The sequence below is a fragment of the Rhodotorula graminis genome, assembly GCF_001329695.1.
Source record: "Rhodotorula graminis WP1 unplaced genomic scaffold RHOBAscaffold_4, whole genome shotgun sequence".
NCBI classification, from domain to species: Eukaryota; Fungi; Basidiomycota; class Microbotryomycetes; order Sporidiobolales; family Sporidiobolaceae; genus Rhodotorula; species Rhodotorula graminis.
In genome coordinates this window covers 1,404,056-1,427,068 of record NW_017264931.1, presented here as the reverse complement: position 1 = coordinate 1,427,068, position 23,013 = coordinate 1,404,056, and the positions used below count along the sequence as shown (strand labels likewise).

Below are 23,013 nucleotides of genomic sequence, written 5' to 3'. Positions count from 1 at the left end.
GCGAATTCGGCCGACCCGGCTCGTTCGCGCGTGCGCGTGGGGTCGACCCTTCCCTCTCCCTCTCGTCCTCCTCCTCAACCCGCTGCAGCTTTCGACGACCAGAGCCAGCGCCATGCTCTCGCTCCCGACCCGCACCGCCTCGCGTGCGCTGCGCCGCTCGCGCCCTGCCGCCCGCCCCACCGCAATCGGCGCCTCGTCGCCTCGCCCGCTCTCGTCGACGGCATGCCTCTCGGCCCTCGCCGACCTCGAGGCCATGTCGGCGCTCAAGCCCTGGAAGGGCACGCAGACCGCCGGCGGCGACACGACCCACTACCTCGGCGGCGAGTGGACCGCGGGCGACTCGTCCCACTTCATCCCGGTCAACGACGTGCGTCTCTGCCGCTCTCTCTCTCCCTCGGCACGCGTGGGCCCAAACTGACTGCCTCAAGCCCGCACGCAGCCGTCGTCTCAAAGGGTCCTGACGCGCGTCCCGGAGGCGACGCCCGCCGTGCTCAAGCTCGCCGTCGACCGTGCCGAGGCGGCGTTCGACGAATGGAAGGACTCGAGCGTGCTCAAGCGCCAGGCCGTCATGCTCAAGTGCGTCCCCTGCTCTCCTTCTACCGCCCTAGGCGTAGCCCGCCATCCTGCGCCGCCGTCTCAGACCCCCTCCTCCTCGAGCCGGCCCCACTCGGCAACCCGTGCCGAGAGCTCACCTCGCCCCCTCCTTGTGCGCAGATTCCAGTCGCTCATCCGCGAGAACCACGACGAGCTTGCGAGGTCAATCGTGCTCGAGCAGGGCAAGACGTTCGCCGACGCCAAGGGCGACGTCCTGCGCGGTCTGCAGGTCCGTCCGCCCGACTCTCTCTCTCTCTCTCTGCGGCGACTCGGTACTGGCGCGCCGGGTCCCTGCTACGGGATCACGGCGTCGATCTGACTCGTACTGTCTGTGCGCAGGTGGTCGAGGCCATGTGCGGCGTGCCCTCGCTCCTCCTCGGCGACAAGCTCGAGGTGTCGAAGGACATGGACACGACGACGCGCCGCCTCCCTCTTGGCGTCGTCGCCGCCGTGTGCCCGTTCAACTTCCCCGCCATGATCCCGCTGTGGGCCATGGCCATGGCGACCGCGACGGGCAACTCGCTCATCCTCAAGCCCTCGGAGCGCGACCCGGGTGCGACCATGATCCTCGCCGAGCTCATGGAGCAGGCCGGTGCGTCCCGCTCTCTCTCCCTCTCGGTCGTGTGTGTGCGCGCGAGCGGGGCACTGACTGTCCTCGTCCGCCGCAGGCCTCCCCAAGGGCGTCCTCAACGTCGTTCACGGCACGATCGCGCCCGTCAAGTTCATCTGCGAGGAGCCGCGCATCAAGGCCATCTCGTTCGTCGGCGGTGACCGCGCGGGCCAGTACATCTACGAGACGGGCAGCAAGAATGGCAAGCGCGTCCAGGCCAACCTCGGCGCCAAGAGTGCGTCGACCTCTCGCTCTCGCCCTGGCACGCTCGGCCGCCTCGTCGCGGCGGTCGGCTCGCCTAGAGGTCTTAGTCGACGTTACTGACCCTCATCGCCTCCTCGTCCGCCCCAACAGACCACTGCATCCTCATGCCCGACGCCAACCGCAACTTTGCGCTCAACTCGATCGTCGGCGCCGCGTTCGGCGCCGCCGGGCAGCGCTGCATGGCGCTCTCGACGCTCGTCGCCGTCGGCGACTCGCAGGAGTGGATCGACGAGCTTGTCAAGCGCGCACAGGGGCTCAAGGTCGGCAACGGGTTCGACCCCGACACCGAGGTGTGCGTCGCGCTCGTTCCTCTCTCTCTCTCTCCTTCTACTGTCCAGCGGCAGGGACTGATAGTCGCGTGCGATTCGCTTGCAGTGGCCCGCTCATCACGCCGGCCGCCAAGGAGCGCGTCGAGAAGCTCATCCAGACGTGCACGGATCAGGGCGGCAAGGTCCTGCTCGACGGGCGCGGCGTCAAGGTCGACGGGTACCCGAACGGCAACTTTGTCGGCCCCACGATCCTCGAGGCGACGACCGACATGGACTGCTACACGTGCGTCGCCTCGTCCACTCTCGAGCGAGCGCGAGTGCTCCCCTCAAGTACTGACTCACCTCGCCCCTGTCTTTCACCCACGCAGCCAGGAGATTTTCGGCCCGGTCCTGACGATCGTCAAGGCGGCGACGCTCGACGACGCCATCAAGGTCATCAACTCGAACCAGTGTGCGTCGCCGTCCTGCCGCATCTCCTCCCCTCCCTCGCGCTCGCGTGAGCTCGACTTGGAGCTGATCTTCGTGCCGATTTACCGCATACAGACGGCAACGGCGCGAGCATGTTCACGCAGAGCGGCGCGACGGCGCGCAAGTTCGAGAAGGAGGTCGAGGCGGGTCAGGTCGGCGTGCGTCCACCTTCCTCCTCAGCCACCGCTCGAGGTCATATACTGACAAGCTCGCCGCCACAGATCAACGTCCCGATCCCTGTCCCCCTGCCCATGTTCTCGTGGTCGGGCAACAAGGGCTCGGTCCTCGGCGGCGCGTCGCTGTACGGGTCCGTCAACCAGCTCTCTCTCTCTCTTCCTTCTTGGCCCGGATCCTGACGCTCCCTCTGCCCGTACACAGTCCTCGCGGTCTCGACTTCTGGACGCAGCTCAAGGTGCGCTCCCTCTCTCTCGCTCGTAGAAGAGGGCAAGAGACTGACCCTCGTGCCCTCGTCCGCAGACGACGACCTCGTACTGGAGCTCGCAGGACGCGCTCAGCGCAAAGGCGACGACGTCGATGCCGACGCTCAACTAGTGCCCTCGCGTCGACCCTGTCTTGCTGTAGGAAAGCCTCGTTCTCTCTTTGTCACGCAACTCGCATCGTTCAGTGCCCTCTCCTCGCCTCGCCTCGAGATCTGCTCCGCTCGAGCAAGCAGGAAGTGCTCGAAGAGATGCTCTACGAATTGCAAGCGCGAAAGCTACGTCATCGCCCGATGTCGTCCTGGTCCCTGCTCCGCTTGGGCTTGCCCTGCTCGCCGGCCATCTCGTCGGCGGTCCTCGCCCTCGTGTGGGCGCCTCCCGCCTGCTCGTCGTCGACGCTCATCTGCTCGCCGATGGCCCGGCCCGCCTCGAGCTGCCCGCCGACGGCCTGCTCGACGACCTCGCGCAGGAGGTCGTCCGTCTCCTGCTCCGAGATGTCGCCCCGCTCCGAGCGCTCCATGATGGCGCGCACGGCCTGCATGAGGGCGTCGGTTGGTGCGTCGAGGTTGGGCTGGGGCTGACCGGGTGCGGGTGCGGGCGCGGAAGGGTCGAGGGGGGCGGACGCGGACGAGGGCGAGGGCTCGCCGGTGAGGGTGCGCAGGTACAGCGCGATGTGCGGGTGCTCTTCTTGAAGCACCGCTGCGGCCTGTGGAGGGTGTACGGGTGAGCTCGTGGTGGCGAGGTAGAGGCCAAGAGAGAGAGAGAGAGTGGGCGCACGGTGAGGCCCTCCTCGTTGACATGGCGCGGGTCTGCGCCGAGGTCGACAACGAGCTTGGCCATGGCGATCGACTCGACGACGTACAAGGGGGTGTCGCCGTCCGAGTCTGCGAGGTTGATGTCGCCGCCGTTCGAGACGAGGAAGCGGAGGATGTCGCTGTGGCCCCACGAGGCGGCGGCGTGCAGGGGCGAGTACGAGTTGTCGTCGAACGCGTTGGGTGAGGTGCCTGTTTGGATACGAGAGAGTCAGTGACGGCTTTGAGCGGGTGGAAAGGGTTGCTCGAGGTCGTGGTGACGACGAGTGACGGCGAGCTGATGAAGATGAGGGAGGAGGAGGAGAGGCAGAGCTCACCCTGCTCGACGAGCTCACGGACACGGTCGAGGCTGCCCTCGCCGCCTGCTGCGAGCCAGATATTCTGCGCCATGATGGTCTCGCGTGTGTAGCGTCAGGGAGCGTCGTGCGAGCAAGAGAGAGGCGAGGAGATGGGCGAGGCTAACTCTCCCTCCGCGCACAATCACTCGAGCTGAGCTGCACGTACCATGAGCTCGACCACGCACAGCTCTTCGCCTGAACCTGCCGGCCCGGCCACCTCGCACCCCGTGTCCTCGCCTCCTCGTCCTCCTCCCCCTCCCCGCACCGACGACGCCGACCAGCAGCTGGCCCCCTTCCGCCTCCTGGATTTGCCCGCTGAGCTCGTCGTCCATGTCGCCCATCTCGTCGACGAGCGCGACCCCTCGCCCACGTTCCCGAGCGGGCCCTCGAGCGAGCTCCTCGCCCTGTCGGCCACGAGCCGCTTCTTCCACGCCGTGTGCCAGCCCCTCAAGTGGCGCTCGGTCAAGTTCGTCCCCGACACGGTCCTGCGCCCACGCGCCTACCGCAAGAAGCGCGACATGCGCGCCCTCGAGGCCATCCTCCGCACCCGTGCCCACCAGCAGCAGCCGCTCCCCATCGTCGCCCTGTGCGTGTCGGACCTGTCGGCCGACAACGACGAGCTGTGGGACCTTGACGACGAGGACGAGCTCCCAAAGGAGGAGGCCGCCCTCGCCCGCGTCGTCGAGCGCCTCGCCGCAACCTCGCTCCAGGTCCTGTTCCTCAGCGGCTTGGAGCTCCACCGCGACCTCGGCGACTCGATCCTGCGCGCCATCGCCACGTCGCCCAAGATGTCGGCCGTGCGCTTCAACCAGGTCGACTTCTACCCGGACGAGCCGCGCTGCGTGCGCGACTTTGCCCAGCTCGACCACATCAAGACGCTCCAGATCATGCACTCGGACTCTGAAATCGTGCGCCCACTCTCTCTCTCTCTCGTCCTTGTCCGCCCTCTGACCCTGTATCGTCCCCCCTCGCAGTCGGAGCTCGTCGCCAAGTGCCCAAACGTCGACAGCCTCCTCCTCTGGCCCTCGCTGCGCCGCGTCGGCCGCCACATGCCCGCCGTCAAGAGCTTCCTGCCGCACCTGCGCAACCTGTCGCTCGACTCGGTCCACGAGGCGCGCGTGTTCCGGGTCATCGCCGACGAGATCATCGTGCGCCCCCCAGTTTCGCCCATCTCGTCTCGCACCTCGATCGTGCCCAGACTGACCCGGTCTGCCCGTGCCACAGCGCCTGTCCGACAGCGGCATCGACCTGCCGCTCGAGGAGCTCTTCCTCGAGGGCCCTTGCGTCCCGGAGGACCTCGCCGTCCTCGTACAGGCCGTCGGCCGACTGCCCTCGCTGCGCCGCCTCGCGCTGTACCAGGCGCAGGAGCCCAGGCCCGCACTCGTCGCCGACCTCGCCCAGGCGGCGCCCCAGCTCGAGGCGTTGACGCTCGTCGCCGGCGACTGCCAGGAGGCGGTCTCGTGGCCCGCACCCCTCGTGCGCTCCCCTTCCACTTTCTTCTCCCCTGCCCAGCGCCCCTGATACTGACCTCTCCTCGCCCTCGTCGACCCGCAGGACGCCTACCTGACGCAGCTCGCCAAGTTCACCAAGCTGCGCTTCTTCGCGTGGGACCGCCTGTCGCCGCGCGGCCCGCTCGAGCAGGACCGGCGCGCCGTGCGCCAGCTGCAGGTCGAGTACGCGACGCTGAGCCGGCTCGGCGGGGTCTGCAAGAGCCTGAGGGAGGCCGTGTGCATCACGAGCGACGTTAGCGAAGGGTGCGTCCCGCCTTTCTCTCGCGTTGTCGGCCTCGTTCTGCCTTGCGAGGCAGGGGAACTGACTTGAGCTGCCGTCCCTCTCGCAGGTCGTCCGGTTTCTTCGCGACGTACACGAGGGAGAAGGGCGCCAGGGTGCGCATCGCCGTCAAGCAGAAGACTGTCAACGTGCGTCCGCCTTTCGCTCCTCGTCGTCCTCCTCCTCCTGTGCTCGAGCCTCCCTGCCGCCCGACTGACCCTCGGCACTCTGTCGCGCGCAGGACTTCTTGATCGCGTACGACCGGTGGATCAAGGTGGAGGAGGACTGAGCGAGTGCAATGCCTGTGCGAGCGAGCTTATCGTCGGCGGCGAGGAGGGCGAGGCAAAGGTCGGAAAGCTCGCCGCGTCTCGGTACGGCTCGAGAGAGTGCTCGCTGGCCCAGAGAGTGCATAGAGCGGGCAGCCAAACTCGACCACAGCGCGCACTCGAGGCCGAGGTGCGCCATCTCTCGTGAGATCAGTTGAATCTCGTGCTCTTCGTCCGCTCTCCCGTCGCTCGCCACCATGTCATTCAAGCTGGCTCTCGGTGAGCTCGTGTGGTCCACCAACAACTTTCTGGCCCTGCGCTGACCCCCCCCGGTGCCGGATCGCGCTTGATCTGTTCCCCCCGTCCTCCCTCTCGCGCAGCCTCGTCCCAGCGCGTCGCCCTCCGCGCCTCGGCCCAGCCCCAGGCGCGCGCCTTTGCCCTCCAGGCGACCGCCCAGCTCCGCCAGGACCTCCCGCGCGCGACGGCGACCAGCAACCCGCCGCCGTCGAGCCCGCTCTCGGCGACGCCCCCTCTCCCCGTCGGCGGCGCCCAGACGCTCCCGCTCGCGCCCAAGGTCGCCCCGGCCGTCCCTGGCGCGACTGGGTCCGGCCCGAGCCCCGGCGGCAAGGGCCCGAAGAAGCCCAAGCACCGCCTGCGCACTTTTGGCCGCACCGTCCTCGTCACGGTCCTCGCCGCCGGCGGCTACGTCGTCTGGCGCTCGTACGACCAGCGCCACCCGGGCGAGCAGCTCCCGCACGACCCGACCCTGCCGACTGTCGTCGTCCTCGGCAACGGCTGGGCCAGCACCGCCTTCCTCAAGGAGCTCGACAACCAGGGCTACAACGTCGTACGTCCTCGCCCTCTTCCTCTTTCCCCTCCTGCGGGACCCAGAACTGACCCGAGTACCCCTCGCCGTCGTCCAGGTCGTCATCTCGCCGCGCAACTACTTCCTCTTCACCCCGCTCCTGCCCTCGGTCACGGTCGGCACCCTCGCGGCGCGCTCCATCCTCGAGCCGACCCGGTTCCTCACCCGCCACATGAAGCGCAAGACCGAGGTCTACGAGGCCGAGGTGTACGAGGTCGACCCGATCAAGAAGACGCTGCGCTTTGTCGGTGCGTCCACGTCCTCCCGAGCTCTCTCCGTCCGTCGCTCGGTCGTCCCGCGAGCGACGGCACGGTGCGGTTCTGGACGATCAGCCGCTCACACACCTTGCACGTCTCGCAGACAACTCGGACATCAAGGGCGAGGTCGCCGGCACCGAGATCGCGTACGACTACCTCGTGTACGCCGTCGGCGCCGAGAACCAGACGTTCGGCATCAAGGGTGTCAAGGAGCACGCCTGCTTCCTCAAGGAGGTGTGGGACGCCGAGAAGATCCGCTCGCGCATCATGGACAGCATCGAGTCGGCCAACTTTGCCGGCCAGACCCAGGAGGAGATTGACCGCCTCTTGTCGTTCGTGCGTCCTCGTCTCCCGACACCTTCAGCCTCGACAGCGTCACCCTGACCCTTCTCGCACCCGCAGGTCGTCGTCGGTGGCGGCCCGACCGGTGTCGAGTACGCTGGCGAGCTGCACGACTTCCTCATGGAGGACCTCGAGAACGTGCGTCTCTCGCTTTCCCCTCGCCTCTCTTTCGCCCGCCCGCATCACTGACCCTCCTCTTCTCCCTGCAGTGGTACCCGGAGCTTGCCGACCGCATCAAGATCACCCTCATCGAGGCGCTGCCCAACGTGCTCCCGATGTTCTCGAAGCAGCTCATGTGCGTCCTCTCTCTCCCTCTCCCTCTCACGTCCTCGTCGCCCAGGTCCCTGACTCGTCCCTCATGAGCAGCGACTACACGATGTCGACCTTCAAGGAGAACAAGATCGACATCAAGACCAAGACGATGGTCAAGGAGGTCCAGGAGAAGAAGATCATCGCCCAGAACGAGAACAAGGAGCTCGTCGAGTACCCCTACGGCCTCCTCGTCTGGTCCGTCTCGCTCTATCTCTTTCTCTTTGGTGCGCCAAACTGACGCGCCTTCGTCCCGCAGGGCCACCGGCAACACGGCTCGCCCCGTCACGCGCGACCTCATGAACCGCATCCCCGAGTCGCAGAACTCGCGCCGCGGCCTCCTCGTCGACGAGCACATGCGCCTCGTCGGCGCCGACGGCGTCTTTGCGCTCGGCGACTGCACGGCGACCAACTACGCGCCGACGGCCCAGGTCGCCGCCCAGCAGGGTCGCTACCTCGCGCGCGTATTCCAGAAGCTGCACAAGAAGGAGCAGCTCCTGCAGGAGCTCGAGTCGGCCAAGCAGGCTGGCGCCGAGCCGGCCAAGCTCGACTCGCTCGCCAACGCCGTCATCCGGGCGAGCAACATTGCGCCGTTCAACTACTCGCACCAGGGCTCGCTCGCCTACATCGGCTCGGACAAGGCCATCGCCGACCTGCCCATGATGCAGGGCAACCTCGCGGCGGCGGGCTTTGCGACCTACTAGTGCGTCGCCGCCCCTCTCCCTGTCTGCTCGTCGAGCAACTCGCTCACCCCGCACGTCCCCTCCCACAGCTTCTGGCGCTCGGCCTACATCTCGCAGCTCTTCTCGCTCCGCAACCGTGTCCTTGTCGGCGCCGACTGGCTCAAGACCAAGGTCCTCGGCCGGTGCGTCCCACTCTTCCCTTTCCCTCTCGGCCGCTCACTGACGCCTTCTGCCCCTGCAGCGACGTCTCGCGCGCATAAGCGCCTCTCTTTCCCTTCCTCCTCCCCATTCGTCTCGACACACGCCGACCTCCCGCATGCCGCCGTACCCGCTCCGAGCGGACCGGCCCCCCTTTTCGTTCTTCCTCTCTTACTCGGCCGCCTCCCTCTCTCTCTCTCCCTCTCTATCCCCGTATCCTGTTCTTGTCTCTGCCACATAGAAGCATTCTGTCACGCCGCCTCGAAAGGGTGAGACGCGCTCGGTGTCGTCAGGAGAGCGCGTCCGTCGCTCTCGAGCCTCCTGCCCGCTCGGCCGTTCTCGCTCGGCCTTTCCGCGGCCCTCTTCCTCGTGTCCGCGCTCGCCCACATGCTCGCTTCTCCTTCAGCCGCCGAGCCTGCTCACACATCCCCGTCACCATGGCGCTTGCGCTCTTCGACGGCCTCTACAACCTCGCCGCGCCGCTTGAGGGCGGGGCGGAGCTCAGCGGCGACATAGCGCGCGACAAGCACGATCTCGAGTGGCTCGCCGCGCAAGACGTCCCTGGTGCGTCTCTTCTCCCTCCCGTCGTACCCGAGGTCCAGAGACTGTCGCTTACCCCTGGTCCTCACGCAGACAAGGCGAGCAAGTCGCACTCCCTGCCCTCGTCCCTCTTGCTCAAGCGGGTCCACTGACTCGTCGACTTGCAGGTCAGTCCAAGCGGCTGCAGCATATGATCGAGCTCGTGCGCCGCATCGAGGACAACGAGATCAAGATGTTCAAGATGCACCTCGACGAGCAGCAGAATCGGTTGCCGGTGCGTCCGCTCTCTCTCTTTATCCTTCCTGCGCCTACGACAGAGCTAAAGGTCGACTTCTCGCAGGCCCAGGCCGTACTCGAGCTCGAGATGGTCATCGAGGCCACCAAGAAGCTCGTCGACCAGAAGGAGTCGGCGTTCGCGAGGGTCGCGCACGTCTGGTCCTGTGCGTCCTCGTCTCGCTGCATGGACCTCTACGAGACGAGATCGACCTGACGAGGACGATGTACCCTCATCGGACCCGCATGCGCGCAGATCGCAAGAAGAGCGAGCGCGCGAGAAGGTGGAATGCCGCTTTCGAGCAGGGTGAGCAGCTCTCGCTTCTCCTTTCTCCCTCCTGGTCCTTCTTAGCCGCTCTGTCGAACCCGCTTTGACATCTTCTGCGCCATGCAGCCGCCGACAACCAGTACATCAACCTCGAGCTGTTCCGAGCCCGCTTACGCGCACTCGAAGAGCTCGCCTCGCACTATCGTCGCCTCTCTCGACCTCAGCGTGCCTCGCCGGAGACGTTGCTTGTCCCTGGAGCCGAACCCGTCGAGCGCGGTAGGTCCGCCTCGTCGGCCAAGCCGGACCTCGAGAACTACCCGCGCGAGTCGGCAAGTGGGCGCAGCAGCACGCCCGTTCCACAAGGGCTCGACGCAGGGCCTCGCAACCTGGGCCCATACACGCCTGGCGCTAGGACCGGGACCGTCCGGACGGCGCTGGCCCAGCCGAGACGAGCGAGCGAAGGTGCGCTCGAGCCTCTCTCTCTCTCCTTTCCCCTCTCTCTTTTACCCTCTCTCCTTCCTCTCGGAACCACGCGTGACATTCGGCCGCCCGTTACAGACATCCGTCGTCCCACCACATCTGCCCTGCTCCCCTCGCCTTCATCCCCCAGCCACCCCGCCCTCGCTGCACCCGATGCCGCTTCTCCTGCGCACGCTCGACCTTCGAGGCGCAAGCACGCTCGCGACGCCGTCAGGGGCATGAGGCGGATCCTCGGTTCCGGCTGAGGGCTGTGCAGCCCGAGGGAGCGGAGCAGGAGCCGGCCGTCGGCGTCGAGCAGGGTGGGCGGGAACGGGCGAGGGGAGGTCCATGCGGCAGAGTCGCTCCTTCTTCTGGGCAGCACTCGATCCGTCTGCAACGTCGTTACCTTATGCGTGCTTGCACGTGTCGAGCGAGCCTTGCGGCGGTCCTTCCTGAGCGTGCTCGCTCGTCGAAGCTCGAGCAAAGAGAGCTGTGCTTCCCTCTGCTCACAGAAATTGGCAACTCGCCTGAAGAGACTTCTGAGAGTATAGCAAGCCTCACTGAGCGCAACACAGCCCGGTCAACGCCGCTCGAGAGGGAGCCAAAAGTCTCGGAGCGTGCCATCTCTCGCATGCTCCTCCTCCGACTCTCCCACCTCAACAACCATGGCTGCGACCGCCCGCACTGCAGCAGCTCCTCTAGCACGGTCACTCGCCACCCAGGCCGCCGCCCCTGTCCGCCCGCGGCGACTGAACCGCCGCACGGCGCGGTCCTCCCCCCAGGCCGCCCTCGCAACCCTCACCGAGCTGTACCACCTCGCGCCGACCTTTGTGCCCGCCCACGAGCCGTCCACCCTGTCGTCACACATCACCTCGACTCTCGCCACCCCAAACGCGGCGTCGTCGCGCCCGAAACCCCACGACCTGCGCGACCTCGTCCTCGCGCAGACGCTCCTCGACGTACAGCGGGTCAAGCTCGACGCAGGCGGGTCGACGCACACGGGCATCCTCGGCATCGACGTCAAGCTGCCGAGCAACGCGGCCATGTCGTACGGGCACCTCGGCGAGGACGACCAGTTTGACCACCGGGCGTCGTTCTACTCGACGTACGCCAAGGGCGCCGAGCCGCCACTCGCGCAGCGCCTGCGCAAGGTCGTCGATGCGTTGCACGGGACGCAAGCCGGTGGACGGGCGGGCCCGGCGACGCTGAGGGAGCAAGGGGCCAAGGCGGTGCAGTGGAACGAGGGCCTCGAGCGGGCGCGGCGGGCGGCGCAGGAGCAGGAGCGCAAGATGGACGAGGAGGCGCAGGCGTTCGCCGATGTGTTCGAGGAGGACGAGCGGCGGGCATAGATGCGGCCGGCGGGACGGAATTTCGGAGGAGGAGTGCGAGCTGCAACCTCGACAGGGTCGCGCTCTCGTTCTTTTGGCCGGCCGAGAGCGTCACTCTACTGCGAGCGCATGCGTGCTCGTGACTGTCGACTCGAAACCCTGCACAGAGAGCGAGACGGTGGTACCGACCGAGAGTCCAGCCTCGCAGCGAAGCTCGCGGCGGCTCTCTCTCGGTCGACACCTCGCTTCGTGCGAGCTCCGCCGCTCGCCTGCGCCAGTCCTTACAGCAGGACGAGCCTGTGCCGCAACCAGCGCGTGCCGCCGCCAGCCGAGAGCGTCCCTGTCGCCCCGCCTCGCGTTCCCGGCCTCGTCTCTCGCCCGCCCGACTCGACGACGACACGCCTGACGGGTGCGCAGGAGCTACTGAGGGTGCAACAGTGCGTCCAACTCCCCCTTTGTGGCGCGGCGCATCCCCCCAGCCGCTGCATCTCGCACCTCGAGCTCCCCGTCTCACGGACGATGAGCCGGCTCAGCGGCTGCCACACGGCACCTGGGGCCTGTGCGACTCTTGCAAGGTCGCCAACAGCGTGCTCATAGACCCATCTCTGCAGCTCCAGCACCTCGACCTGCGACTTGCGCTCGACCTCGTCCTCGTCCTCATGCCGCCTCGCCCGCCGCCATGGACCCAGGGTCGCAAGTTCGGCGTCGTCATTGATGCCGGCAGCAGCGGCTCGCGCATCCAGGTCTACAGCTGGATCGACCCCGACATCGCCCTCCACGACCGCAAGGCCCAGGGCAAGAACGTCGACGTGCTCAACAAGGTCGAGAAGGGCGTCGAGGACGGCGACGGCTGGCACCTCAAGGTCGAGCCCGGTGCGCCCACATGCTCTCTCGTATCTGTGAGAGACGGACGCAGAGCGCCGGCGCCACAAGAGACGAGCTGACCTCGACTCGTCGTGCGCAGGCATCTCGACCCTCGGCGCCAACCCGGACGGCGTCGCCGCGTACCTGCGGCCCCTCATCGAGCATGCGGCGTCCATCATCCCGCAAGAGCAGCTCTCGTCGACCCCAATCTACCTCCTCGCGACCGCCGGCATGCGCCTCCTCCCCGAGCAGCAACGCGACGCCGTCCTCGCCGCCACGTGCTCGTACCTGCGCACCTTTCCCTTCCACCTCCCCGACTGCGCCGACCAGGTCCGCGTCATCTCGGGCGAGGAGGAGGGCCTGTACGGCTGGATCGCCGTCAACTACCTCATGGACGGGTTCGACAAGCACGAGCACGCGGCGGCCGGCGACCGCAAGCCGAGCTCGACGTACGGCTTCCTCGACATGGGCGGCGCCTCGACCCAGATCGCGTTCGAGCCATCGGCCGTCGAGCAGGTCAAGCACGCCGACAACCTCGTCGACATCAAGCTGCGCCTCCTGAGCGGCAAGGTCGTGCGCCACCCCGTGTTCGTCACCACGTGGCTAGGGTACGGGACCAACCAGGCCCGGACCCGCTACGTCGACCAGGAGGTCAAGAAGCACCTGCGCGCGGCCGACAAGGAGCACGTCGGCGACGGCGAGGGTCAAGAACTCGGCTCGGCCGCCGCGCTCGTCGTCGACGACCCGTGCCTGCCCAAGAGCCTCCTCCTGTCGGACGGCCGCCACTCGGGCTACACGCTCAAGGGCACGGGCGACTTTGCCCAGTGCCTGCGGCGGCAGGCGCCGCTCCTCAACAAGGAGGTCAAGTGCCTCGACGAGCCGTGCCTGTTCAACGGCGTCCACGTCCCGCCGATCGACTTTAGCGTCAACCACTTCATCGGCATCTCCGAGTACTGGTACTCGACGCAGGACGTGTGGGGCGCGGCGCTCAACGGCGCCGGCGGCGTGTACGACTACGTCGAGTTCGAGCGGGCCGCCATCGAGTACTGCGGCCGCGAGTGGGACGACATCATGGACGACGTGCGCGCCGAGCAGGGCAAGTGGCGCAACGGCGTCGAGGTGTCGAGGCTCCAGTCGCAGTGCTTCAAGGCGGCCTGGATCGTCAACATCCTCCACGAGGGGATCGGCATCCCGCGCATCATCGACCGCGGCGGGCGCGGCGACGGCACCAACTCGACCGAGGAGGGCATCTCGAAGGCGATCGGCAAACACCTCGTCGACGAGCCGCCGAGCTTCCAGTCGATGAACGAGGTCAACGACGTCGCCATCAGCTGGACCTTGGGCCGCATGGTCCTCGAGGTCGCCAAGGGCTCGACCGAGCTCCCCTCGTCGTCGGCGCTGTCGCCCGACTCGTCCGTCTACAGCTCGCCGACCTCGTACGCCAACCCGTACGGCGCGTTCCGCATGGGCGACTGGTCCGGCCACATCCCGTCCTGGCGCGGCGACGTCCGCAACACGATCGCGTCGGTCAAGGACTCGGCGGCCCTCCCGTTCCTCGGCATCCTCGCCGTCGTCGTCGCCGTCTGGTTCTGCTACCTGAGCCCGGGCTCGGGTCGCCTGCGCAAGTCGCTGTGCGGCTCGTTCGGCCGAGCCGGCAGCCCGAGGCGAGGCGACTTTACCCTGCTCGGCCAGGACGACGCCGCAGGTCCGACGAGCAGCGGCGACTCGTCGGGCAGTCGCACGCCGCCTCGCGGCGGGCGGCGAAAGGCCAGCGGGCTCGGCGCGCGCGTCTTTGGCCCGCTCCGCCACGGCGCCATCCGGCTCTCGGCCGTCGTGCGCTCGCTCTCGCGCGGTCGCGCTCTCGGCCGGCCCGCCTCGAGCGGGTCCATCCTCCCCATGTCGCGCGTTTCGAAGCCCGACGCCCCCTCGGACGGCCTCTTCCGCCCTCGCCCCATCCGCACGTCCAAGTCGACGCCTTTCCTCCGCACCGCCACCGTCACCGTCAACGTCCCTCCCGCGTCGGGCTACTGGAACGATACGCCCGACGCGCCCCTCTCGGCGGGCCCTCGAGTCGGGCCGGGCGGCTCGTCCTTGGCGGGCCGCGCCTCGTCCGACATGCCCTACTCGCTCGGCCGCCCTTCCTCCCCGCCGCCGATGGCCATCATCCCGCCCTCGCCCTACTCGCGCCCGACGACGCCCGCATCCGGCCGACCGGCCCTCACCAAGCTCACGTCGCGCAGTGCGCGCGAGTCGCCCTTGTCGGTCGACGACCTCCCGCTGCGCAGCGCCATCTCGGCGAGCGGGCGAGCGTCGCCGTCGCCGCACAGCGCCGGCGCCTACTCGCACTCGGCGCTCTCGGGCGCAGTGTGGGACTCGCTCGGGCCCTCGTCGTCGTCGTCGTCGGCCGGCGCTGTCGCAGCAGGAGCAGGAGCGGGAGCAGGAGCCGGCGACGCGCACGCCGGCGACGAGCCAGCGTCGGCGCCCGGCGTCGCAGCGTCGCTCCTCGCACGAGAAGGCGGCGGCGCCAAGCTGCGCGCGTCGAGGAGCGCCAACAACTCGCAGGCCAACCTCGCCGGGTCGGGCGGGTACTTTGGCGGCCTGCATCCGGGCGGCTCGGGCGCGTCGTCGAGGAGAGCTGGAGCGGGAGGCGCAGCAGGCGGCGGACTCGGAGCTCTCGGGCTGCAGGCGAGCGCGAGCTCGACGAGTCTGAGCGGGGCGAGCCCGGTGGGCACGCCAGGGGCAGACTAGCGGCGGCTCTCTCTCTCTCTCTCTCTCTCTCTCTCTCTCTCTCTCTTTCCTTTCCCTTTGTTGTACGCCGTATCTTAGCTGTCGTGAATGTGCTCCTGTATTACGAGCCCGCATCCCCTCCTCTGGTCCGTGCGAGAGTCGCAAACTTGACCTTCTCAAGTTCGACCTGCTCCTCGCGGCTGCTCTCTGGTCCTCTCGAAAGAAGCCTTTGCTGCATACGCTCGATCTTCTGGCCTTTTCAGTCACGTGCGCTGCCGACGTAGCGTCACGGCGAACGAGGTATGGCAGGCTGAGCGAGGAGAGCTGTCGACGGCGGGAGCAAGGAAAACGCCGCTCGAGCCTCTTCTTCGCTCGCTCTCAAAGCTTCCAGCTTCTCTCGGGGCATCGCTCAGAAGGCACAACGCGATCGATGACAAGAGTAGGAAAGACAGAGAGAGGACGAAGGAGCTACAGGCGGTTGCGCTGGCACCGGACGCAGGCGGTCATTTGGCAACCTCGGCAACGCTGTCGCCGCCGGTCGCGCATCAGCGCACGTCGAGAGAGACGAAAGACGAGGACGCACAAGAAGGTAGCCCCTCAGGTGGTTGTAGCAGCTATGGCACTGCCCGCCGCCCGGCCGGTAGCACCACGAGCGGTGCGCGCACTCGTGGTTGACGCGCAGCTGCTCGACCATGCGCTCGACGAGCTGCGGAGCCGGCCGCACGTGCGGAGCTTCGGCCTGCACACGAACCTCTGCCGCGCGCACGAGACGGTCTTCGTCCCACTGAGGGCACGTGCACGTCTTCCACGGCGCGGCGCAGAGGTAGCAGAACTGGGTGCTGCACAGGCACGTCTGCGAGCGAGAGATCTCGACGAGTCAGGGGCACGCTCACTCACTCGACGACGAGAGGCGAGAGAAAGCGGGACGCACCATGTGGAAGCAGCCCGTGTCGAGCTCGACGACGCGGCGACAGCCCGGGCAGCGGCGGAAGTGCATGTCGCGCTCGAGCAGAGCCGCTGCCTCGTCGTCGCCGCTCGCGCCACACAGCCCAAAGAGGCCGTGCCACGGCGCCTTGCAGGCCTCGCACGTCTGGGCGCCGCACGAGCCGCACTCGACGCCGCGCTTGGTCTCGCTCGTCGGGCCGAGAAACGCCGAGCACGTCGCGGTCGCGCAGTACAGCCGGTCGGGCGTGCGGAACTCGATCGCCTTCTTCTCGAACGCGGTGAGGTCGGCCGGCGACAAGTGCGGCGCGACGAGGGCGACCGGGATCGGGACGCCGTCACAGCGCGGCGGGAAGAGCGACTCGTCGCGGGTGGCGGCCCGGAACAGGGCGCACAGGCACTCGGCGCAGTAGACGTGCTGGTCGGCGCACGGGACCGTGACGGCGCTGTGCGACGCGACGCGCTCAGTGCAGATCACGCAGGGCGCGCGAGGGCCGGAAGTCGACGGCAGAGGAGGAACAGGAGGCGCGTCGAGCCCGGGTGACGGCGACGAGGTGCTCGGGCGCGTGAGCGACGTCGAACGACTGGCTCGAGACGAGGCGGAGCACGACGAGGAGCGCGACGCCGTCGCCGAGCGACGGGCCTGCTCGAAGGTGCGGCCTCGAGAGACGGCGACGGCGATCTCGTGGTCGTAGCTCGCCACCTCCTCCTGCGCCGAGAGCTCGTCGAGAACGGGACCGTCGGCGTGCCCGGCCGACTCGAACGAGAGCGCGAACCGACGGTCGGCCTCGACCTGCTCGACCGCCTCGAGCTCGCTGGCGTACATGGCGCACGCGCACTCCTCGTCGTCGACCTCGCCTTGACGCGCCTTGCCCTTGCGCGAGTCGCCGAGTGCCGCGAGGTCGGACAAGTGGAGCGACGCGATGAGGGCCGCCAGCTCGAGCGAGAGCGGCTCGTCGCTCATTTTGCGAGTCGGGAGGGCCGGCGAGCTTGACGGTAGGCGGACGGCCTTGGGGGGAGGACAGCGAGCGCCAAAGTCAGTCTGACGAGAAGAACGTGGGCAGGCTTGGTGACGACGAGTACGAAAGCGAGAGCGTCGAGAGCGCCGAAGCCGCCCTCTCGCCCGCTCAGGGCGAGGCAGGGAAGGGGGCGCGCGAAGAAGCAGCCCCTCTTCGTACCCGAGCTTTGTTGGGCAAGCTTCGCGACCTCGAGAGAGAGCTGCGTCCCTTCTCAGAGCCGGAAGCGGGAGCGCGGGAGGAGGAAGACGGAGCAAGAGGCGCACCGCCGTGCGCTCCAGTCACGCCCGGGACGGAGCGTGGAACCGACACATGCCACGTTGTGTCCTCGCACGATAGCGCAGACGCAACGGCGCGGTGCTCAATACGCTCGCTGAGCGAGGGCTGAGCCGCGACCGTGACGACGGGAGGTGGGACGGCGCAAGCCCCTCTGCGCCGTTGCGATGCTGGGAGACTGAGCAGTGGGAAGTAGCACATGCTCTGGTGCGCACCGCGAAGCAGAGCGTGGGGCGTGAGGGTCGTCGCCTCGTCGACGGGGGAGGGAGGAGGAGGAGGCGGGGACGAGCCGTTTGTCGCTCTGCAACCACCAGCGCAGCCCGTCCAAAGCACCGACTGGACAGCTGCACCACCCCACGAGCTACTCGCACAGCCCACATACCAACTCGCCGCGTTCGCCCTCACCCTCGAGCTCTCGCCCCCACCTCGTCCTCCTGGCCCCTCTCGCACCACACCGCCAGCCATGGCCTACGCTGCCAAAGGTCCGCTCTACCCGGTCGTCAACCACGACCCGAAGGCCGTCCACTTCCGTGGCCTCACGCTCGGTGCGTCGTCGACCTCCTCCTCCCCCCTCCCTCTCCACATCCGACCCCGACTGACGAGTGGGGGGACCGTCTCTCTGTGCGCCTCGCAGGACGTCTCGACCAGTTCGAAGGCGGCAACTTTGCCAACATCACGAGCGTCCTCTTCAAGCACCGCCTCGATGACAAGGACCACGTCTCGCTCGAATACTGGTCGTCGCCCGGTCGCGAGAAGGTGCGCTCGCCTTTCCTCCCCACTGAGACTCGCCAGATCCCCTCAGACCTGACCTCGCCTGCCCTACAGACGCCCTTCAAGGAGGCCATCCGCAAGCCGTTCAAGCACGCCGCCAAGGGGCTCAGCCTCGGGCCTTCCTGGACCAAGTGCGTCTCGCCCTCCTTCCTCACCTCTCTACCCGTTGCCTCCTTTTCCTCGATGAGGACAATCCACTCGCGGTAGATGGCGGCGAGAGGCCGTACGTGAGCTCACTCGGCCTGCGGTCGCCCGCAGCCACTGGTTCCGCATCACGCTGCACGTCCCGCCCGAGTGGAGCGAGGCCGAGCGCGTCCAGTTCGAGTTTGACCCGAGCTGCGAGGCCATGATCTTCGACACCGAGGGCTGCCCGATCCAGGGCATCACTGGCGGGTACGGCGGCGACCGCCGCGTCGAGTTCATCTTGCCCAAGGCCAAGAGCGGCACCTACAAGTGTGCGTGCGGATCCGCCTCTATCTCTCTCTCTCTCTCGATCAGGAAGACATGAGATTGACTCGTTCGACGTGTGCGCAGACTACGCCGAGGTCAGCTGCAACGCCATGTTCGGCAACGGGCTCGGCGAGACGAACGGCCCGCCCGACATGAACCGCTTCTTCCGTGTACGTGCGACGGCCCCCTCCTCGCCTCTTCCATCGAGCCTGACTCGCTTCTCTCGCCGCAGCTCGAGAGTGCCGACCTCGTCGTGCCCCGCATGGAGGCGTGGCGCCTGCTCTGGGACTTCCGGTTCGTCCTCCTCCCTCTCTAGTCGCTCGCGTCCCTGAGCTCGCCCGACTCACCTTGCATTCGCCTGCAGCGTCATCAAGGACCTCGCGCGCGAGCTCCCCGAGCGCTCACCGCTCGGCAACAAGTGCCTCGAGATCGGCAACGGCACGTCCCCCTCCTCAGCGACTCGAGCCCACCCTCTCCCGAGCGCCTGACTGACCTCTCATCGTCCTCGCACAGCCATCATGAACACGTTCCGGGCGTCGGACCTGTCGACGATCGCGACCTGCCGCAAGATGGCGAGCGCGCTCTTTGGCGGCGAGGAGTGGGAGAAGGAGGGCGCAAAGGTGTACGGCAAGGACCCGGTCAAGGACGGCGTCAGCAGCTGGGCGATCGGCAACTGTCACGTACGTCCCTCTCGCCATCGCCGCCGAGTCGTCTGAACTCGACTTCCTGCCGGACCGAGACTGACTTTCTCGCCACGGGTCGCAGATCGACACGGCCTGGCTCGTCCGTCGCCTACCTCTCGACCTCGGCTTCTTCGAGACCTTATGGAGCGTTCGCTTATCCTGTCCTTCCCTCGTCGACGCAGTGGCCTTTCTCGGTCACTCGCCAAAAGACCGCTCGGTGCGTCACCCTCCCTCCCTCCCGCCCCTCTCCTTGTCGTGCTCTGCCTCTGACTGACCCAAATTCGTTCTGTGCAGCTCGTGGAGCACGCAGCTTGACCTCATGAAGCGCTACCCCGAGCACCGGTTCGTCGCGAGCCAGGCGCAGCAGTTCAAGTGGCTCGAGGAGGACTATCCGTGCGTCGCGAGCGCTCCTCTACCGCTCTCTAGAGCACGCCAGCTAACAGTCCTTGCTCCCGCTGCAGGCTCCTGTTCGACAAGATCAAGGGCAAGGTCCAGGACGGCCAGTTCCTCCCCATCGGTGCGTCGCCCTCTCCCTTCCCCCTCTGCCCGACCCTCACGGCGGCAAGCTCACGCCTTCTCTTTCGGCGCAGGCGGCATGTGGGTCGAGTCGGACCAGCTCCTCCCGTCGGGCGAGTCGCTCGCCCGCCAGTTCATCTACGGACAGCGCTACTTCGCCTCGCGGTTCGGCGCCCCGTGCCGTGTCTTCTGGCTCCCCGACTCGTTCGGCTACAACTCGGCCGCACCTCAAATCGCTCGCCTCGCCGGCCTCGACTTCTTCTTCACGCAAAAGACGAGCTGGAGCCAGTTCAACGAGTTCCCGAACACGAGCTTCCGGTGGCAGGGCCAGGACAAGACGCAGATCGCCGTCCACCTGTGCCCGCAGAACACGGTGCGCACCCTCTCTCGACCTCGGTTCTCGAGCCTACCGGCGACGTCGTCGAGCGCCCGACTCACGCTCGACCTCGCCCGCAGTACACGGCCCAAGCGTCGGTCTCGGACGTCCTCAACACGTTCCGCAACCACAAGTCGCTCCAGTCGGGGGCCCAGACGGGCCTCCTCACGTACGGCAACGGCGACGGCGGCGGTGGCCCGCTCGCGCCCATGCTCGAGAACCTGCGCCGGTGCCGCGCCGTGTCCAACGACGCCAACCAGGGCGGCGGCGAGTTGCCCAAGGTGCACATGGGCGCGACGGTCGAGCAGTTCTACGAGGACATGTTGAGGAGGAGCGACGGCGGCAAGCAGCTGCCGACCTGGACCGGCGAGCTGTACCTCGAGCTTCACCGGTGCGTCCTCACCCTCCCTCTCTTTCCCGCCTCGCCGTCGCTCCGAGTGGGCCTCTCACCCCTTGCGTGACACGTCCCGCAGCGGTACGGCAACGTCGCACGGCTCGATCAAGCGCCACAACCGCCTCACCGAGGTCCTCCTGCACGACCTCGAGTTCGTCGCGACGCTCGCCTCGACTTTCGGCGGCAAGACGGCCAAGGGCAAGGCGTACGTGTACCCCAAGGACGAGCTCGACAGCCTGTGGGAGCGCGCTCTCCTGTGCCAGTTCCACGACGTGCTGCCCGGGAGCGCCATCGGCCTGGTCTACGACGACGTCGAGCAGGTCCGTCTCTCCTCGCCTCGCCTCGCCTCTTCTCTCGCCGCAGACTCACTGACTCTCTCTCTCTCACCAGATCTACGCCGACATCACCAAGCAGGGCGTCTCGCTTCTCGACAAAGCGCTCGCGGCGCTCGTCCCGTCGTCGTCGGCCGCGCTCGACAGCTTTGCCGCCGGCGACCGCCTCGTCGCGCTCGACACGTCGGCCGTCTCTCGCCGCCAGCTCGTCAAGGTCCCGCTCGCCGCTGCTCGTGCGCTCGACGAGGCGGCTGTGCAGCGCAGCGCCGACGGCGGCGCGTGGGTCCTGTTCGAGGCCAAGGGTGCGACGGCGCAGGTCGTGCACGCCGAGCCCGTCAGCGTTGCCGAGGTCGAGGAGCTTACGTCGCGAGGTGCGTCCTCTCTCTTCCTCGTTCCTCCCGAGCGCGACGAACCTTGACCCCTGTCGTCAACAGCTCGCGCCGTCGGCGACGACTTTGTCCTGTCGACCCAGAAGCTCAAGGTCACGGTCTCGCGCGAGGGTCGCATCACGAGCATCTACGACAAGGAGCTCGAGCGCGAGCTCATCCTCGAGGGCCGCACGGCCGGCTTCGTCATCTTCCAGGACCAGCCGCTCAACTGGGACGCATGGTGCGTCTCTCCTCCTTCCCGTCCCGCCCTCTTTCGCGATCTCGCACTTACTGTCGCCCTCTTGCGCAGGGACGTCGACGCCTTCCACCTCGAGACCAAGCGCGAGGTCAACGCCTCGAGCGTGCACGTCCTCGAAGACGGTCCGCTCCGCAGCTCGCTCCAGGCCACCTACCACCTTGGTCAGAGCGTCGTCAAGGTGCGCCCACCCTTCTCTCTCTCTCCCTCTCCTCCCTTTCCGACACTCTGACAGCGTCGTCGACCGGCAGGCCACCATCTCGCTCGACGCCGCCGCACCGAGCACGAGCGCCAACGCCCTGAGCCTCATCCGGTGGGACGTCCACGTCGACTGGCACGAGCGTCACGAGTGCGTCCCGGCTCTCTCTGTGTGTCTCTGTACGACGGCGCTAATTCGGGTGTCGTGCAGGTTCCTCAAGTGGGAGATCCCGCTCGCGATCACCCCAACCGGCGACGTCGCGTGCGTCCTTTTCTCCCTTCTTCTGCCTCGCCCTACACGCCTCGTCTGACGCCACCCTTGCCTGCAGCACGTACGAGAACCAGTTCGGCTTCTGCCAACGCTCGACGCACCGCAACACGACGTGGCAGCGCGCGCAGTTCGAGGTGTGCGGTGCGTCGACCTCTCTCTCTCCCTCTCTCACTTTCTCTCCGAGCCCGACTGATCCTCGATCGTCTTGCGCCCAGGGCACCGCTTCGCCGACGTGTCCGAGTTCGGGTACGGCGCGGCCCTCATCAACGACAGCAAGTACGGCCACGCGTGCGAGGGCAGCACGCTCCGCCTGTCGCTCCTGCGAGCGGCGACCATCCCGGACGCCGAGCAGGACCAGGGCACGCACAAGTTCTCCTTTGCCGGTGTGTCCTCTCGCGTTCGGCCCCTGTCTCCTCGTCGCGTGGTCCTGACCGTCGTCGTCCCCAGTCCTCCCTCATCGCGGCGCTTTCGCCGAGTCGGACGTCCCCTCGGTCGCTCGCGCCTACAACTACCCGCTCCACCTTCGCCGCATCCCCTCGTCGCCCAAGAACGCCCTCTCGCTCGTCGTCGCCGACGCCAAGCACGCCTCGCCCTTCTCGCTCTCGGGTGACCGCAACGTCGTCCTCGACACGATCAAGCGCGGCGAGGACGACCACTTCTCGGTCAAGGCCAACGAGCAGACGGTGATCCTGCGGCTCTACGAGGCGTACGGTGGCGCGGGCAAGATCAAGGTCGTCTCGAGGCTCGCCGAGGGCAAGAAGGTCGTCAAGGCAGAGGTCGTCGACGTGCGTCCCTCGCTCCTCTCTCTCTCTCTTTCCCCTTCCCCTTCCCCATCGTGAGGCGTCGACTGACTCGGATTGTCCGGTCCTGCAGCTCCTCGAGCGCCCGCTCAAGGACCTCTCCCTCTCGACCTCGACGGCCGGTCCCGCCGGTCAGCAAGAGATCGTCGCCGACGTGCCGCGCTTGCGCGCCTTCGAGGTCCTCACCGTCCGCCTCACGCTCTCCTGAGTACACATCTCGGCCTTGCGCGCCGTCACCCCCTTCCTCCCTCTCTCGCCCTCTCCTCGCAGCCTGTCGATTCTCCTCCTTCGCCGTCTTGTCGTGCAAAAACGTTTCCGTGTCTGCCCTGCGTCGTCGCCGAGAGAGAGAGAGAGCCTTGCTACGTGTAGCTGTGTCCACTCGCGAGAGAACTCTCTGCGCGCTCGAGAAGAATGCGCCGGTCG

General features: G+C 67.5%; 9 protein-coding genes across 9 annotated transcripts; 7 read left to right on the top strand and 2 right to left on the bottom strand.

The window, feature by feature from the left end:
• Window positions 1-112: 112 nt before the first annotated feature.
• On the top strand, window positions 113-2,757 carry RHOBADRAFT_13194 (uncharacterized protein; the record flags this gene model as incomplete). Its single annotated transcript, XM_018412129.1, has 12 exons — window positions 113-367; window positions 440-576; window positions 715-823; window positions 934-1,186; window positions 1,263-1,439; window positions 1,559-1,760; window positions 1,844-2,020; window positions 2,106-2,188; window positions 2,281-2,363; window positions 2,427-2,512; window positions 2,584-2,617; window positions 2,683-2,757. The coding sequence occupies 12 exons, from the start codon at window positions 113-115 to the stop codon at window positions 2,755-2,757; spliced, it is 1,671 nt and encodes a 556-aa protein (XP_018272677.1).
• Window positions 2,758-2,881: 124 nt separating this feature from the next.
• Window positions 2,882-3,867, bottom strand: RHOBADRAFT_66241 (uncharacterized protein). The gene is made up of 3 exons (XM_018418906.1): window positions 3,772-3,867; window positions 3,420-3,646; window positions 2,882-3,348 (listed from the first exon to the last, which is right to left on the bottom strand). The coding sequence occupies exons 1-3, from the start codon at window positions 3,842-3,844 to the stop codon at window positions 2,926-2,928; spliced, it is 723 nt and encodes a 240-aa protein (XP_018272676.1). The 5' UTR covers window positions 3,845-3,867; the 3' UTR covers window positions 2,882-2,925.
• Window positions 3,868-3,959: 92 nt separating this feature from the next.
• On the top strand, window positions 3,960-5,851 carry RHOBADRAFT_52606 (uncharacterized protein; the record flags this gene model as incomplete). The annotated part of the gene is made up of 6 exons (XM_018416420.1): window positions 3,960-4,700; window positions 4,767-4,940; window positions 5,017-5,268; window positions 5,347-5,546; window positions 5,633-5,711; window positions 5,804-5,851. 6 exons carry the CDS (start codon window positions 3,960-3,962, stop codon window positions 5,849-5,851), a joined length of 1,494 nt encoding a protein of 497 aa, XP_018272675.1.
• Window positions 5,852-6,480: 629 nt separating this feature from the next.
• Window positions 6,481-8,755, top strand: RHOBADRAFT_12976 (uncharacterized protein; the record flags this gene model as incomplete). Its single annotated transcript, XM_018412116.1, has 8 exons — window positions 6,481-6,675; window positions 6,752-6,941; window positions 7,054-7,286; window positions 7,353-7,430; window positions 7,502-7,587; window positions 7,659-7,799; window positions 7,861-8,304; window positions 8,374-8,755. Coding segments are annotated over 8 exons (1,749 nt in total), but the record flags the coding sequence as incomplete, so codon positions are not given.
• A 164-nt stretch (window positions 8,756-8,919) lies between these two features.
• RHOBADRAFT_42969 (uncharacterized protein) lies at window positions 8,920-10,265 on the top strand (the record flags this gene model as incomplete). Its single annotated transcript, XM_018414144.1, has 6 exons — window positions 8,920-9,046; window positions 9,190-9,296; window positions 9,363-9,462; window positions 9,552-9,602; window positions 9,690-10,025; window positions 10,174-10,265. 6 exons carry the CDS (start codon window positions 8,920-8,922, stop codon window positions 10,263-10,265), a joined length of 813 nt encoding a protein of 270 aa, XP_018272673.1.
• Window positions 10,266-10,687: 422 nt separating this feature from the next.
• RHOBADRAFT_42968 (uncharacterized protein) lies at window positions 10,688-11,371 on the top strand (the record flags this gene model as incomplete). Its single annotated transcript, XM_018414143.1, has 1 exon — window positions 10,688-11,371. One exon carries the CDS (start codon window positions 10,688-10,690, stop codon window positions 11,369-11,371), a length of 684 nt encoding a protein of 227 aa, XP_018272672.1.
• Window positions 11,372-11,961: 590 nt separating this feature from the next.
• On the top strand, window positions 11,962-13,582 carry RHOBADRAFT_25710 (uncharacterized protein; the record flags this gene model as incomplete). The annotated part of the gene is made up of 2 exons (XM_018412708.1): window positions 11,962-12,223; window positions 12,315-13,582. Coding segments are annotated over exons 1-2 (1,482 nt in total), but the record flags the coding sequence as incomplete, so codon positions are not given.
• Window positions 13,583-15,407: 1,825 nt separating this feature from the next.
• Window positions 15,408-16,847, bottom strand: RHOBADRAFT_35278 (uncharacterized protein; the record flags this gene model as incomplete). Its single annotated transcript, XM_018413265.1, has 3 exons — window positions 15,408-15,466; window positions 15,525-15,794; window positions 15,873-16,847. The coding sequence occupies 3 exons, from the start codon at window positions 16,845-16,847 to the stop codon at window positions 15,410-15,412; spliced, it is 1,302 nt and encodes a 433-aa protein (XP_018272670.1).
• A 791-nt stretch (window positions 16,848-17,638) lies between these two features.
• Window positions 17,639-22,912, top strand: RHOBADRAFT_48255 (glycoside hydrolase family 38 protein; the record flags this gene model as incomplete). The annotated part of the gene is made up of 24 exons (XM_018415113.1): window positions 17,639-17,720; window positions 17,810-17,931; window positions 18,001-18,077; window positions 18,205-18,401; window positions 18,481-18,566; window positions 18,629-18,690; window positions 18,761-18,834; window positions 18,910-19,076; window positions 19,162-19,179; window positions 19,262-19,296; window positions 19,374-19,472; window positions 19,541-19,596; window positions 19,670-19,968; window positions 20,052-20,362; window positions 20,445-20,685; window positions 20,756-21,068; window positions 21,132-21,306; window positions 21,376-21,502; window positions 21,573-21,670; window positions 21,731-21,781; window positions 21,849-21,931; window positions 22,006-22,173; window positions 22,238-22,575; window positions 22,664-22,912. 24 exons carry the CDS (start codon window positions 17,639-17,641, stop codon window positions 22,796-22,798), a joined length of 3,414 nt encoding a protein of 1,137 aa, XP_018272669.1. The 3' UTR covers window positions 22,799-22,912.
• Between the last annotated feature and the right edge of the window lie 101 nt (window positions 22,913-23,013).

What these genes read in the sequence shown, in the direction of transcription:
- RHOBADRAFT_66241 (XM_018418906.1), bottom strand. Translation starts at nt 3,844, where the DNA reads ATGGCGCAGAATATCTGGCTCGCAGCAGGCGGCGAGGGCAGCCTCGAC. An exon ending in CCGTGAGCTCGTCGAGCAGG is followed by an intron (nt 3,647 to 3,771) that starts GTGAGCTCTGCC and finishes GTATCCAAACAG; the next exon opens with GCACCTCACCCAACGCGTTC. An exon ending in TCAACGAGGAGGGCCTCACC is followed by an intron (nt 3,349 to 3,419) that starts GTGCGCCCACTC and finishes CACCCTCCACAG; the next exon opens with GCCGCAGCGGTGCTTCAAGA.